This window comes from Canis aureus, chromosome 13 (assembly GCF_053574225.1).
Source record: "Canis aureus isolate CA01 chromosome 13, VMU_Caureus_v.1.0, whole genome shotgun sequence".
NCBI classification, from domain to species: Eukaryota; Metazoa; Chordata; class Mammalia; order Carnivora; family Canidae; genus Canis; species Canis aureus.
The window spans coordinates 41,690,580-41,706,825 of NC_135623.1; the positions used below are offsets into that span (position 1 = coordinate 41,690,580).

At 37.7% G+C, this 16,246-nt stretch overlaps 1 protein-coding gene across 2 annotated transcripts in view; it reads right to left on the reverse strand.

The window, feature by feature from the left end:
* Positions 1 to 16,246, reverse strand: part of FGD6 (FYVE, RhoGEF and PH domain containing 6) — a 111,498-nt gene that overhangs the window by 21,224 nt on the left and 74,028 nt on the right. For both annotated transcript variants that reach the window (XM_077845852.1, XM_077845853.1), the window contains exons 9-14: positions 7,239 to 7,289; positions 4,007 to 4,065; positions 3,852 to 3,923; positions 3,081 to 3,149; positions 2,445 to 2,528; positions 1,385 to 1,464 (exon numbers count right to left, since the gene is read on the reverse strand). In XM_077845852.1, the coding sequence (XP_077701978.1) occupies positions 1,385 to 1,464; positions 2,445 to 2,528; positions 3,081 to 3,149; positions 3,852 to 3,923; positions 4,007 to 4,065; positions 7,239 to 7,289 (415 nt within the window). The remainder of the gene's footprint in view (positions 1 to 1,384; positions 1,465 to 2,444; positions 2,529 to 3,080; positions 3,150 to 3,851; positions 3,924 to 4,006; positions 4,066 to 7,238; positions 7,290 to 16,246) is intronic.

A 16,246-nucleotide genomic window follows, 5' to 3' on the forward strand; every position in this document is an offset into this window, starting at 1 on the left:
TTTGTCTTCTCTTATCCCGAAATCTGGTGTCAGGCAGCAGTGGCCATTCCATTTCAGAAAAGTGACAATGACCCAAGGGGCTGCTCTTGTTCCCATTATGGGAAGTCAGACTGAGTCCTTGGTTTGAGTCCTTGACATCCATGGACATAGACACTATTATAATGGTTGAAAGCATGACTTCCAGTGCCAGATACACCAGGTTAAAATTTCAGCTCCACTGCTTACTAGTTGTATAATCTTATAGTATTACGAATCTGCATTTTTCTTATCTGGAAGGTCAAAACAACACCTACTCTACTAGATATTGTGGAAATTAAAAGAGAAAATAAATGACAAGTTCAACATCGTGCACGATGCCAGGTAAAACATGGCTCCAGTTAGGACACTAGCTGCTAGTGAGAATTCTAGTAGATTTTACTGGTATAGACATAGCTGGAAGCAGGCTGCCTGGGTTCAAATCCTGGCCCTGATACTTATAGCTGGGTGGCTTTTTTCACCAAAAAATGGGTATAAAATTAGTAACTTACAAGGTGCTTGTGAAGATTTAATGAAGGAAAATACAGAAAGTGCTTAGGAAGAGTGCCTGGCACAAAGTAAATGCTACGTTAAGTGTTTGCAACTATTTTTATTAGAGGTTAGGTCTGAGAGCTGGCCAGACTTGCTATCCAGATCCAGCAGTGGAGCATGCTATGGCTGTTGGTGTCTCTATCTACACCAGCCAAATCCTGCCAAACATCCCCTTCTGCCACGTGGCCAGTAACTCAGTAATGTACACGGATGAGACATACAGCTTCTGGTTTCCTTGGTACTTGATCTAAGTAATGGTAATATATTTTGGTTTACATAAGTCACTGCAGGTTCCACTTTGAGGCAATGTGGTATCATAAATAACAACAGATTGAGAAGTAAAAAAAAATCTCTATTTGTATCCTGATTTTGCCAGCTATGTATCATTAAGAGAGCAATTCACTTTTTCTCTTAGTCTTCCTCATTTCTAATGAGATGACATCTACTTCGTAGATTTGTTATGACCTCTCCAGGTTATGCAAGTTTCCTAGTGAATTATAAAGTACTAGGTGTCTTAAGAACATTAGTTGCCATTGTAAAAGGTTTGAAGAATTCACACAGACACACACACACACACACACAAAGATGAGCAAGGCACTTTTCAGCATCATTATTCTTTTCACAGGAACATTTTTATCTTCGTGCTTCAAACACATTACTGAATCAGCAATCAGACATTTTACTTACACAGCAAACCAAGAGTAAACTGCATGGTTTTAAGACCGAAAAGGAAAAAAAATGTAAGTCCAGTAAATCTAAATGTAAAAAATGCTGTAATACTGGTAAATGTTCACATATACATATTTTTAAATTTTACCTGGCTGAGAGGATAAAGGAACGTTCTACACTTTCAATCTTTAGTTCATTCTGATATGCTTCTTGGGTAGGTTTTCTGACCTTAAAGAAAGCAAAACAATTTGAGCAAATTCATCCTATTGCAAATCTCATCTAAACCTGCCCAATACCCTAACTGCTATCATCCACCAACCCTCACATTCACCTTTATCTACCACGACTCTCCCTCATTGACTCTGTGTGCCAGAGTTAAATACCTACATACACATAGGCTCAACTTTCCCACTACTACTTTGCTCACACTACTGCCTCTACCTGGAATGCCTCCCCCACCTATCAGCATGGCCAAATGGTGACCTATTCTTTAAGGCTTGTGGCTTTTTCTCCAAAGACTTCCTCGCTTCTCCCAGTTTCCTAGCTGCTACCAATTTCTCCACCAGATCCCACTGAAAGCTGCATGTTATTTTCTGAACTCCCCCAAACCTTTCCTTTTTTAAAAAAAGATTTTATTTATTTATTTGAGGGGGAGGGGCAGAGAGAGACAGGGAGAGAGAATCTCAAGCAGATTTTGCACTGAGTGCAGAGCCCAACATGGGGTTTGATCTCACAATCCTGATATTGTGACTTGAGTCCAAGCCAAGAGTTGGACACTTAACTGACTAAGCCACCCAGGTGCCCCAGAACTCCCCCCGAATTTAATTGTACCTTTACAGTTTGAATTGTACCTTCAGTGATATCTACTACTGTCTATCTACTGGTATTTATGTGTAGTGTACTATCTTCCCAACCAGTTAATAAGCTCCTGGGGAGGTGGGGTCTTGGGGGACAGTCAAAAAACAATCATAATTCAATTCATCTTGTATTTTTCACCAAATCTACTGCCATGTTTTGTTTATAGTTCTCAATAAATACCTCATGAATAAATGAATGTATGAGAGAGCAAATGACTAGTGAATGAATAAATGAACACATAAACAGTAACACAAGGAGAGAGGAAAGTCAAGGATATGAGAAAGATGATTATCTTAGGGCTTCTTTAAATTTATTTGAGTTAAGAAATATCTTCTAACAGATGTACAGACCTTCATTCCAGCCAATGAGAGCATGTTGTTCAGTTTATACATCCCGGACTGCACCGGTGTTGTATACAACAGGGCATCGTTAAACTGAAAGTAGAAATATTTCATAGGATAAACTAAAGCAACAAATATCAATCTACAAATATCAACCAACAAGTATCAACCTACATTGATAAGACATTGAAATAGAGGATAAATGCTACTTTTTCATTAAAAGTTCTCTGAACAAAAACACTTTTGTCCACTTATATAAACTATGACCATCCAGAGTGCCTTATTAGAATTACTTTAAAAAGGCAATTTCTAGAAAATGTGCTTTCTTTCCAAGTTCTGTAATATATATGTTTTCTGAATTCTAAATCCCACTGAAGCATTATAACCTGACTAAATAATTGATTGAATCATTTTTTCTAAGTCAGAAATGACATAAACTGAATTCAAAAAGGAAATAATTTTCTGGTGATGCATCATAAAAGACTTTGCTTCCTATAACTGAAATGCAAGTAACCAAGTCAGCCAGTCAAAGATCCCACTAAAACTCTCTGAATGTGTTAAGCTTATCTGTCATATACAAATGTCTCCATCCATTAGGCAATTATCCCCTCCTCCGGCTCATAAGAAACACACATGGCCACTTACCAGGAAAAACACTCGGGGCTGCATGACTTTCCGTGACAGCTTCATCAGAGTTCCTTCTTTAAGAAAAACCTGATTCATCCAAACAAATGCCCATTTAGTCCCACCATAACACGACTATAATATGCATATAATTTGTTTTTCAGCTTTCTTTCCCCAGAATTTTTTTGGAGACGGGGCTGGGTGGACATAATTTCCAAGTGACTTTTTAGTCATGGTTTCTTTTTAAACCCTTTAAGGAGTTGGACAAGCCAGCAGAGTTTCATAAATCCAGTATTGGTCCCAGGGGTACTATGTGATCTGAAATGTAATTGACTGAGCATGTACTTAATCATGGGGCATAGCCAACATCCTGAGAATTACATTTTGTAATTTTCCTGAATTCATTCTCTAGGCCACTTTTGTGCTCTATGAAGAGCATCAAAATACCAATTTTTTCCCTCTCCTCATCATCCCCTCTTACTTTAAAGATTTTAAATGAAATTCTCCTTAAAGCTGTGTGAGGTCAGTTAGTATTACACAATAAAATGATTCTATTTAATCAGATACTCTGTGGGGTCCCCTGCCATTCTCCTAATTAAATTGGACTTCTTGTCACAGTGACTTAAATCACGAATGTTTTGAGTGGATAGAATGAACTGAGTTGATCCAGATTGAGTCAGTGAAGAGTAAAAACAACAAATAACTTGTTTTCAGAACTGAAATGCAAAATAGCTATAAAAGTTGTCTAAATGCATTGTACTAAATTTGCCAAAGGCAGCCTAAAACACTTACCCGTCCAGGCTGCACTATTTCATGGTGTCCATTTAAGCTGTACTGAATCTGCATAAGCTTCTGAAAGTTGTCCTACAGAAAGAGAATATATAGCATATGAAGGCCTAGGCCCCCAGGTTCAAAAGTATGCCAGCCACTGAAATCGAGATACTTACTCCTTGCTTCATAGTGTCATTGGCATGGTTGGCTACCTCTATAACGACAGCAAGGGCATCTAAAATGTGCAGGAACAGAAAGGACATCAGTTATTCCAGTGAACTGCAACATTAAACAATTCCTGATGGCAAGATGGCAAATTTGTAGCAGCAACCTCTGGAGGGGCCCAAAGTTAACTGAGGTAGAAATATGGATGATGAGGTCTGATGGGGGCAACAGCAAGGAAAAACAGTACTTATGTAAAAAAATGAGCCCAAGAAAGACTCTAAAGAAGACATTATAGGTAATAGGTATCAACAGTATGAGTGTTAGGGTTGCTTTGTGCTGAGCTTTGATTATACTGAAGTTTACAAGGACAAGGAGAGGATTTCACCTGGAAGTTAAGAACCATTCCACTATGAACTGCTTTGAGAGAGAAGTACCCTAGGATAGGAAACCAGAACTATGAGAAGTGGCAATCTAGAGGGTCAGGACTCAGCTGCCTCTTGTTAGTCTGATCCCAAGAGGGAGGAAGTGCCACACAGAAGCAAACTAGGCCTTAGAAAATGACATGCATTACTTTGTGAGCTGAGTAATTTAGCTTCGTTTCTGTTTATTCTTTTTATTAACCCCTTGCCTTTAGCAAAGTGTTTCTGAATCCTCCAGTCTTATCATCTTGACTTCATAATTAGATACAAAGGGAAAAGTCTGTACTTTTTCTCCTTTTGTGTTCTTAAGATAGTAATGCTTCTCTAGAGACATGGGTAAAGACAATTTTTGGTTGTCGAAATGACAGGGAAGGTTCACTGGCCTTTAGTGGGTAGGAACCAGGAATGCTAAACATCATTGCAATTGCAATGAATTAGAAGTTCATACAAAGAAGGTTATCCTCTAGGACAGTAGCATTCCCATTGAGAAAAAATAATACAGTGTTAGAGGGAAGTATATCCCCTGAGGCTGGTGTGGCAGTGGCAGTAATCAGCAAGGAAAGGACTATTAAAAAAAAAAAAAATCAATTTCTGGAAAGAGGTTGAGGTTTGTTTTTTTTTGTTTTGTTTTGTTGTTATTGTTGTTTTTTTTGATCTACATACTATAACCCACCAAGAGTTAGTTTCCCTTTCTGATATTAACCTGAGAGGTTTCTACATTCTTTAAACATGTATTATTATCAGCATTATCAAGGAAAAGCTACAGTACTTCCTTATAAATACTCCATGCATGGATCAGAATGTACTGCACCTGACACTTGGCACACCAGATATTCAAAAGATGATCCTGGACACATTCCCTTCTTTCTGGCCCATGTGAATTCCCCGTGGGTGGAGAGAAAAGCTTTAGGATTTAATGAATGAATGGATAAAATGATAAAGCTGCTGTTATTTGGTGACCAGGTCTCCACACTACCTTCTTCCATCCATCCTGCAATTCTACTTTCCCCATGTCATCCCCCTAAGGATCCCTGGCGACTTTGTACTTCTCTGGCGACTTTGTTCTTCTCACTCTTCTGCCTAACTTCTAGAGGTGTGTTTGTCTCATTTTCTCCCCTCCCTGGGCACTCTTGTCTACAACTGCTGACCATTTTACTGCCACACTTCTGGCCATACAGTACACTTCATTGTTCACCACTTATTCAAACCTATCTCTTTGCTGAAGTGTATAATTTCCTTTAAACAAGCTCCTTCATCTCTGGTCCTTTTTTTGTTCTATCTGTAAAATGGGGCTAATAACTCACTTTCCTTAAAGGCAGAAACTCTGGGATAGATGCTGTCTTGAGGCCCTATTCACTAAGATCTGGCTAAAATGAAGCAGACACTGATCTGGAATGCCCACTCTTCATCTTGTCCACCCTTCATTTCGCATTTCCGGTCCCACTTCTTTCTAAGCAAAGCCCTGCCTCTTCAATCTTCACACTACCCCCCCTTCAAAATGATTCTGCACTGCTCAGTGCATCTTGACTTTAAAGCTATGTGTTTTGTTCTTTATCTGATGGGTATTACAACTAGATTACATGTTCACCTAAGAAGCACACTACATCTTCTACTCTAAACTCTGCCTTTAAAAAAAAAAAAAAAAACACTTTTATTCTATTTAAGATTGTATTTATTTATTTGATAGTGCAAGTACACACACACACACACACACACACACACACACACACACGGGGGAGGTGCAGGGGCAGAGGGTGAGGGAGAAACTCCAGCAGACTCCCTGCTGAATGGGGAGCCCCATGCTCCATCTCATGACCCATATATCATGACCTGAGCCAAAATCAAGAGTTGGAGCCTCAATCGACTAAGCCACCCAAGCACTCTAAAAAAAGCACTTTTAAAAGCAAAACACTCTTCAGGTGCTTTTATAGAGTGCCTGGGTGGCTCAGTTGGTTAAGCTTCTAACTCTTGGTTTTGTCTTAGGTCATGATCCTGGGGTCGTGGGATCAAGCCCTGAGTTGGGCTCCACGCTCAGCATAGAGTCTGCTTGACCCTCTCCCTCTGATCCTCCCCCCACTCTATGCTCTCTCTCTCTAAAACAATAATAATAATAATAATAATGATTTTAAAAACATGAAACACTTGTAAATAGATGTTACAGAAGTAGAAGTAACATGATTTAGAGATTGAATAAGAATCTCTACAAAATGAGTTACAAACCTGTTTAGTTTGTACTCTAAAAGTGTAAAGGATGTGCAAGAATTGTGATGAAAACTCACGAAATTAATGAGGTGGACATGTACTTCAGATTGGAGCCAGGGATATACCTATAGCATTTGAAAGAAGTGTTTTGGGGATAAATAGAAACACTACTATCCTGAAGAGAATTAATCCCTGTGTGTATATGTGTGTGAGAGTGAGAAAGACAGACACACACAGTGGATTAACCTGTGAATATCAATGAGTCCCTTGCATTGTAATGGAAGTTTTCCTTTAAGTGCTACCAGGAGTGAGGGTTAAAAGGATAATAAAGCAACTGTCTAGCATCAAAGAGTCCCAGAATATGCTATTTTAGACTGTATCCCTGATCTATATAGTTCGATCACTTCATGGACTCATGATTTTAAAGCTGGAAATGATCGTGCAGATCAACTGCTTCAATCCCTGCTTTTCAAAGCAACAGACATCTAGAGAAGGTGAATTTACCACTGGCACAGAGTGACTGAGCATAGAAGGAACCTTCCTCACAGATAATGCTGGGTCCCGTGACCGGCTACAACATAAGAACTTCTGCAACATATATAATACCATAAAAATTATTTACCTTGAGTGTCTCTGTAATCTCCAGAGTCCTCTAGAAGATTTTTCAAGTAATCTAGAAAAGGAAAAGGATTATAATATTTAGTAAAATAAAACACTAAGGAAAAATCACTTCATCTTTCTTATTCAATACTGGTTGGTTAATATATATGTGCTAGTTCAATGTGTGCTAACTTTCTAAAAATGTGAGAGAATAAAAGCCCTGAGATGCATCTGAAATCAGGACCCAGGTTCAGAGCTAGAAAGAGCATCAGGGGTCAGTCACACTGGTCATTTTCAAGAGGAATCAGGTTACTGAGCACAGGGTCTCACCAAAGCCACTATCTCTTTGTGGCAGAGCCAGGACTAGAATCCAGGTCTCCTGATGCCCAGTTCAGCACTTTTAGTCTAATACACATGAATTGCCTTAATTTCAAATCAGATGTATGTCCAGTACAAAATTCTAAGTATTGATAGACTGAATGCCTAAGGGATTTGTCACTCTAAGAGTTTAACAATGCAGAGAACAGCAGAGGAATATAAAAAATATGTCTAGAGCAGTGGTTCTCAAATGGGGCAAATTTGCCCACCAGGAGACATCTGGAAACATCTGGAGACATTTCTGATAGTCATAACTGGGGAAAAGGGGGTGCTACTGGCATCTAGTGGCTACAGGCCAGGGGTGCTGCTAAATATCCTACAAATGCACAGGACAACCCTACAACAAAGAATTATCTGACCCACAAGAATTATCTGCAATTGAGAAACTCTGTTCTAGATGAAGATGATCTTCAAATAAGCTATGTGGTATATAGTAGTTTTTATTATACAGAAAAAATTTAAGGCAATAGGTTATTTTTTTAATTTTTTTAAAGATTTTATTTATTTATTCATGAGAGACACAGAGAAAGAGAGAGAGGCAGAGACACAGGCAGAGGAAGAAGCAGGCTCCATGCAGGGAGCCTGACATGGGACTTGATCCCAGGACTCCAGGATCACACCCTGGGCGGAAGGCAGGCACTAAACCACTGAGCCACCCAGGCTGCCCCAATAGGTTATATTTTATAACTCTTTAACACTAAGGAATGCCATGGGGTCTCAAGGTACTTCATACTCTGTTGAGAAATGTTGGATGGTTTCCCATTACCTCTCAAAACAAATTCTGAAAAAAAAAAAGAAAAATCCTAAAAAACAAAAACCACATATACACACCCCAAAACAAATTCTGTTCCCTGGAATTTAAATTCCCCCTACTACAGGATCACTATTGACTTCTGTTTTTTTTTCTCTTGCTACTACTTAACACAGGCCCTTTGTTCTTACCAAAGTCTGATTCTGTGTAATGCATTAAACAATTCATGTGGTCCCTGGCTCTATACTTTTTGTCCCTAATGTTCCCTTCTACTGAATCCTTTTCTCTGTCTCTGCATATAAAAATTGTAATCCTATTTTTCAAGGTTCATCTCAAATTCCTCTTCTCTTGCCAAACTTTCCATTTGAAAGAAATATTCTCTCCCTTTGAATAATACATTACACAGTAGTTACTTTATGCCTTCTATCATTTTCTTATTAGACTCAAAGCTCCTTGCGGGCAGGACCCATGTTGGATTCATCTTTCTATTCCTTGAAGCACTTAGCCAGGGCCTTTGCATACAGGGGACAAGAAATGCTTCATATATAAAAATATAAATAATTTTTTTAGACAGAATTATGTTTAGGTAAAGGGCAATAAAGGCTGAAACCAATCCTAAGCCAGTGGGAGTTGAGAAAGTAAAAAGAGGAAAGGCATAGGAAGAGACTGAATGCATTTCTATCAGAATCAATCACCACTCAGCAATAGTTATGGAACAGTATAATTTCATCCCATGGATTTATGAAGTCATGCTCAAAGACACAAAGGGAGACTTGGATGTTAGTGTGAGTTTTTTAAACTCAATAGATGACATACACACAACACACCCAACTGCTGAAACTCTGTATACCTTTGAGACAGTGACCCAAGAACCTATGAGTCTAGACATGCTCATTGTAAATATCCAGCACTGGCAACAAGCTCTGGTGAGATGCCGTGTGTGACAACAGTAAGCTTCTGCACACACCACAGCATAGGTCCGATCTTACCGGAGACCATCACTTAGTTATTCAGCTCTTCAAGTAATCTGAACACACCAGTTGGAGAGTTTGCTACCAGTCAAATAGATAAGAAAACCACAAAAATTAACAAAATACATATATTATACATTAGACTTAGCCTCACCTGGAGATGAAAAATTAACTTAATCTTACTCTGACCCCACCCAGAATGCACTCGATTTATAAGCCATGTTCGGTAAGTCCAAATATTTAACTTTTCTATAAGAGTGAGGAGAGGAGAGGAGAAAAACCTGCTCTCCTTCTTACATCTTTTCCATATCCAGGCTGTCTCATGAATCGAAAGTGATGTTCCTTAAAGGTTCTAGTGAGGTGAAGAGTGTGGAAAGGAAAGTAGATTTACCTAAGTATAAGATTCATGGAAGTTTCTACTTTATCTTCAACTTTTGTTCTTTAATAGAGAAGTATACACAAGCAAATGGACACATTTCTCTAAACCAAGAGAGCTCACTGGAAGATGTCCATATTAGGAAATACTGACCTCAGAATCACGGGGCTGAACCTGATACGCTTCTGAGTTTCATTTTTTTCCCCCCTGAGCTCAGCCTGCCATCCTGAACTTTCAGAAAAAGAGTAGAAATACACAAATGGGGATGCCTGAGTGGCTCAGCAGTTGAACCCCTGCCTTTGGCTTAGGGCGTGACCCCGGATTCCTGGGTTCGAGTCCCACGTCGGGCTCCTTGCATGGAGCCTGCTTCTCCCTCTGCCTGTGTCCTTGCCTCTCTCTGTATCTCTCATGAATAAATAAATAAAAATTAAAAAAAAAAAAAGAAATACACAAATGGGCTAAGTAGAAAACCCACCACTAAGATGTTGCAAAATCATGCTTCTAACCACAGAAGTAATGACCTTAAGTTTACCTTCCTTGCCAATTTAAATTTCAACTTTCAAAATCCAATTTTCTAAAATTGAATTTTAGAAATTCAACTTTCCAGTGAATCCATCCTATTCATGCATCTATATTTTCAGGGGACCTTGTTGCAGTACATCATTTTGAGAACTTTTACCATTTCAAAGAAGACAAGACCATGAACCCTCAGTTAAGAATCACTCAGTGCCTTAACGGCAGAATGAGAAGAATGTGACCGATCAGCCTCTGAGTCAGATGGGAGGAGCACTGAAACCACTAGCTGCCCCAGTGACTGTTATAACCCAGGTGAAACCCAGGAACAGAGACCAGACAGACATGCTTGTGTGAGTCATAGAGAATTCTTACTTGTACCATTTAGAACTGAGTATCCTGCCTGAGTTTCATTAGAAACAATGACAACAGAGTAGAGTAGTTATTTCAATGTGCCACGTTAGACTGATAGTATTCCATGACTTTCCTGCTTTTGCCAAACCAAGCTATGCATTTTTAAAAACTTTGCTAATAAAAATGCTTCAAATGTCGCGTAGGTTACTTGTACCAAAGAAAAAAAGTTGATTGCAGTGTGCGTGGGCACCATAAAATGTACTTTCTGGCCACCAGGTGGCATCGTTGATTAATAAAAGTTAATTATCCCCATTAGCACCATTAGAAGCACAAAATTAAGCAAACACCCCATGTACCTCAAGAGATAATACAAGTTAATTTTGTTCTCATATACGAGGCCCAGAGTGAAAGAATAAGGACACAACAAATATGGTATCTTGTGAGAGGTCTAAGCCATATTTTATATATAGAGATAGATATAGATATAAATATATAGATATATATCTATATATAGGCTGCTAGTAACCTTAACACCCTGATTGCCTAATCAAAAAATAATCAACTTAAAGCAGAAAACTGTTCAGAAGTACACTTAACCTTCCTAAAACTGAGTCATCTGTGGAATTCTTGGACATTTTAATTCAATGACACCCCGTCGGATTCCTGGACTGTGTGCTGAGAAACCTGTTTGTGGCATAGCACAGAGGAAATGAAAGTACTGGACAGTAACGTTCCAAAGTCAAGTGTTTTGAATTGGAGGACATGTTTTGCTTTGTATCACCCACATTTCTTCTTTCCTCTTTACATATCTAATGAAATCAGCTACACATCCTGAATTATGGGATCTGAAAATAAGCTGCTTTGCCAAAGCAACTAAGAACTAGTCTGACTTCTGAAACAAAGTGCGGATTATGTTAAATACCACAAAAAAGAGTCAAATGTTAAGTTGAAACACATTTACTGCTGCCATCTTCAAGGCAGCTTGGTGAAGTGGTCAAAAGCCCTCAGTGGTAATGAGAAGACAGATTTTCAATTGTCCAGCTACCTCTAGCTGAGGCATGTGACTTAGCCATGATCTGTAGCATTTATGCATCAGTATCCTCATACATAAAATAAGTAGGGCAGACCAAATTGAAAAACTGTAATGATTATCATTCTAATGTATTATGAAGCATATTTTTTTAAAAAAATTCTAAAATGCATTATAGGAAATTTGGTAAATTAAATAATGGAGAAAACTCCAAAACTGAAACTATGCCATCTCTCTAAAATAACTATTGTTATTTAAAAGTATTTCCTTCTGTTTTTATAAAATGCTTGCTTTTACTTAATTTAAATTTTAATAACATACAGGATTGTATAACTCAGTTACATTTTGATATTTTTTTCCGTAAGAGTAGTAGAATAATATCCCATGACAGGAATATATTATTCAGTACTTAGGTACTCTATTAGACTTTTAGGTCATTTTAAAGTTACCTTGTTTTGGCTGCTATAAATAGGATGGCCACATACCCTAATTTGCCCATGATTCTGCTGTATACCGAATGGGCACATATAGATATGCCCATGCATAACTACAAACAGTACCCTCAGACAAAGGGTACTGTTTCTCTTATGAAAATTAATGGGCTTGAATAATAACTGTGTAATCGTTTTAATTATAAATAACGATCAGGATCCCTTGATATATATGTCTTTTTCCATAGTTCAAACTATTTCCTGATCAGTGAGAATGAAGGGTTTTTTTAAGTACTGATAAATATATCATGAGAAACCTTCCCTAAAGGGATGTACTAATTTAAAATGACATGAGAATATCAATTTCACTAAAATGATTCAATTATGTGTATTGTAGGTTTTTATTGCTGATGTGGTAGGAGGAACTGAAAACTTGTTTTAATTGATATTTATGATTCAGAAGATATTAGATATGCCACTGTGTATTTATTATGCATTTTCTTTTTTTTTTTTTTTTTTTTTTAATTTTTTTTTTTTTATTTATTTATGATAGTCGCACAGAGAGAGAGAGAGAAGCAGAGACATAGGCAGAGGGAGAAGCAGGCTCCATGCACCGGGAGCCCGACGTGGGATTCGATCCCGGGTCTCCAGGATCGCGCCCTGGGCCAAAGGCAGGCGCCAAACCGCTGCGCCACCCAGGGATCCCTATTATGCATTTTCTGAGTGAACTCTTTGTTCCTAAGTTTAGTCCATATATCTATGGGAGTCTTATTCTTAGCAAGAAAGCAATTTTTTTCATGTTTGCTACTAACATATTTTTCTGATTTATATCTTTTAATTTTGACTGTATTTTAAGCCTTTATGTTTTTATTATTTAGAATACTAGAAAGGCATCAGTATTTTCCTTTAGAACTTATTTATTTTTATTCATTCATTCATTTATTTATTTATTTTTAAATTTTTATTTATTTATGAACTTCTTTATTTAAAAAAAAAAGAACTTCTTTATTTTTCTGGGCTTAGAAAACCATGTCTCCTCCTTTCTCTATCCTTAAGAGTTTTAATAAATAACACATTTCATTTTTTCCTGTTTTTACTATACTTTACTGCTTTACATTAAGTTTTCAGTTTAAGTAAGGCTTTTTTTTTTAAAGAGCAGTTTTAAATTTACAATAAAACTGTAGAGAAGGAACAGTGATTTTCCATATACTTCCTGCTCACAATCATGCATAGTCTCTCCTATTATCAACATCCTCCATCAGAGGATTTACTACAACTTATAAACCTGTACTGACACATCATTATCCCCCAGTGTCCATGGTCCACTCTTGGTGTTGGACATTCTGTAGGTTTGGACAAATATAAAATGACATGCATCCATCATGATAGTATTGTACAGAGTATTTTCCCTGCCCTAAAAAGCTTCTGTGTTCTGCCTGTTTATGTTTAATTTTGATTTTTAGTGTATTCACTGACATATGAATCTTAGTTTTTCAAATTTTAACAGGTTATTCAATTAACAATCCTTTTTTTCTACTGTCTTACACTTCCTACTATCATACGTTAGATTCTTATAAACAGGGTGTTTTTAAGTTACTTCTCTATTATAATAACAGAATAATAATTATTATTTTTCAATCAGTAAGCCTATTCTTGCAATGGCATTATGTATTTTTAATTGCTGATGTTTTAGAATGAGTACTGTTTCCCTCCTAGAATATTCTTTAATGATGTACTCTATTTCTTCCTATATACAAAATCATTTTGATGTGTACTGATAAAATCCCAAAATTTCAAGTTAACCTTAATGAGAAGATGGAGCATTGGCAATTTGTCAGAAACTTCATTAATGATTGTATGGCGTCAAGTACCATTTTAGCATAAGTTCTAAACTGAAGGCTTCATGAGGAGAAGGAGCCTAAATTAAATCCTTATATCCCAGCATCTAGAATAAGGACCAGTACATATTGAACAAATGTTTCCTGAATTTATGATGGACTAAAATGATAGTCCATTTAGGGTTACTACTTCTTGCTTCTAATCTCAACTAAGCCGTTGAGAATTGATACTTTAAGGATCAGATTAATTAAAAAATGCTCAGGCCTCTGCTCTCATTCTCCTGCCTCTCAAATATTAATTCAATTCTGGTCTCTGCTGTCCTGGACTGCCTCTTGTACATATGGTGTTTGTCTAAGTTAGAAAATGTGACCTTTCTGGGCTCTCAGGCTCACAGATTCATGGCTAGGAAAGTAAGCAATGCCTTTCTGTGAACTAGAAAAGGCTACCTTTCCTGGGCTGATGCAGCTCCTCACCAGGACACATGATGGTGAACAAACTGCAAGCTGAAGCTGGACGTCAGTCAGTTGAAGCCCTTACACAGCACATAACCATAGGAGGCGGACTACCCTAGACTTTGGTAAGTCTGGTCCTAAGGGAGTATGTCCAAAGGACTCATGAACCAAACCCAACTCTGGGCTCATCCTAACACAAAACTGTGTAGCAGAATCTCCTCTTGATCCCTTTTTTAGTGGGACAGACTAGCTAGGCACATCCAGGATGCCCTCAGAGGAGTCAAAACCATAGGAAGTCTCCCAACAAAGTAAATATCCATTGGTTGAGACTGCTTTCTGTTGTGGATACATTTTCCGGCCGTTAAGACTGCCAGTTTATCAAGTGAGCATCTCAAAAGTATTGAAACGGTGTTGGCACACTCAAGCCCCACTTAAAGCAGTTCTTATCTATATTTGGTCCTTACCACTCGGATTATGAACAAAGAGCAAATTTAGGTTTAGGGAAGTAAGTATATTTTATTTTACTCCCCAAATAATGGCCAAGAGTGAAATAAAGCAAACATAAGCACCAAAGTGAATTCAAAGTATGACTGAATCTCAGTTTTCTTCAAGTGGAACAGCTCCTGACGTAAGCCCATAACTCTGACAAATACATAAGAGGAAAACTCTTTAGCAACACAGCTTGCTTTAGCAAGGCAAGTCCCAGCAATAGAGGCATTTGGCTATCTACAGGGAATCTGAGTTAAATATACACTAAGAATTGGAAAAAGAATGGCTTTGTTGTAATGTCTATGGGTACGATTCTGGGGGATCTGTAGCCTTGGATGGGTAAAACACACAAAGAAACAAATAATATTTTCACTACCCTTTAAGTGAAATACAGAATTTCCTTCCATTATGAATGTAGGCAACAAACCACAGTATCATCAATGATACCAGTGACTTTATCACCAGAGAAGTCATACATTTTTTATATCACATTACAGCTGTTGTAGATATCTCAAAATATTGTTTATTGTCACCACTACATCAAAATCACAGTAATTCATAGATCTGCCACCAGATCTTCTTACTTAATGCATTACTAAAGCAGCACATGTATTAACATGTAACACTTTAAAATTATCTCAATAACTGCATTTCAGGTCAATTGGTTTCCTCTTAGTCTTATGTATTTTACTCTGTAACTTTAAAAAAATTATTCTAAGAGATCCATAGGCTTTATCAGATTGCCATAGGGATCCAGGCACAAAAAAAGGTTAAGAACTTCTGTTCTATAGAGAAACTGAGATTACATTTTAATTTTTTTTTTGAGATTACATTTTAAAGCTATAATTTAATAGAACAGGCAGATATGCCTATATCTTAAAGTCTCTCCATAGTACTAAATGTTTATTTCCACAATACTATTTCATGGATATAATTTATTAAGCATCATCTCTCAAAATACCTTGTCCACAACTATAAATAAAAATAAAATGCAACAGGGACGCCTGGGTGGCTCAGTGGTTTGAGCATCTGCCTTCAGCTCAGGGCGTGATCCGTGATCCTGGAGTCCCAGGATCAAGTTCCACATCGGGCTCCCCTAAGGGAGCCTGCTTCTCCCTCTGCCTATGTGCCTGCCTCTCTGTGTGTCTCTCATGAATAAATAAATAAATAAAATCTTTTAAAAAAATTAATTGCAACAGAGTGAGAGCTGAGCTAATAACAGGAATTCTGAATATCATCACCCTCCCGTGTCACATGGATAGAATTGCCTTACATCAGGGTCTTTGGATTCTTTAGGAATGAAATTCCTTGGCCGGTGCCCGGGACAGCCCCACCTTTCATCAAATTCTGCCCTAGACAAAGTGTTAGAATGACTTCTGATGTAGACAATTAGTCCTGGGTTATAAAACAAATAGTTGTTAAGCAGAGTTTTGTTTTTCAGTAAGG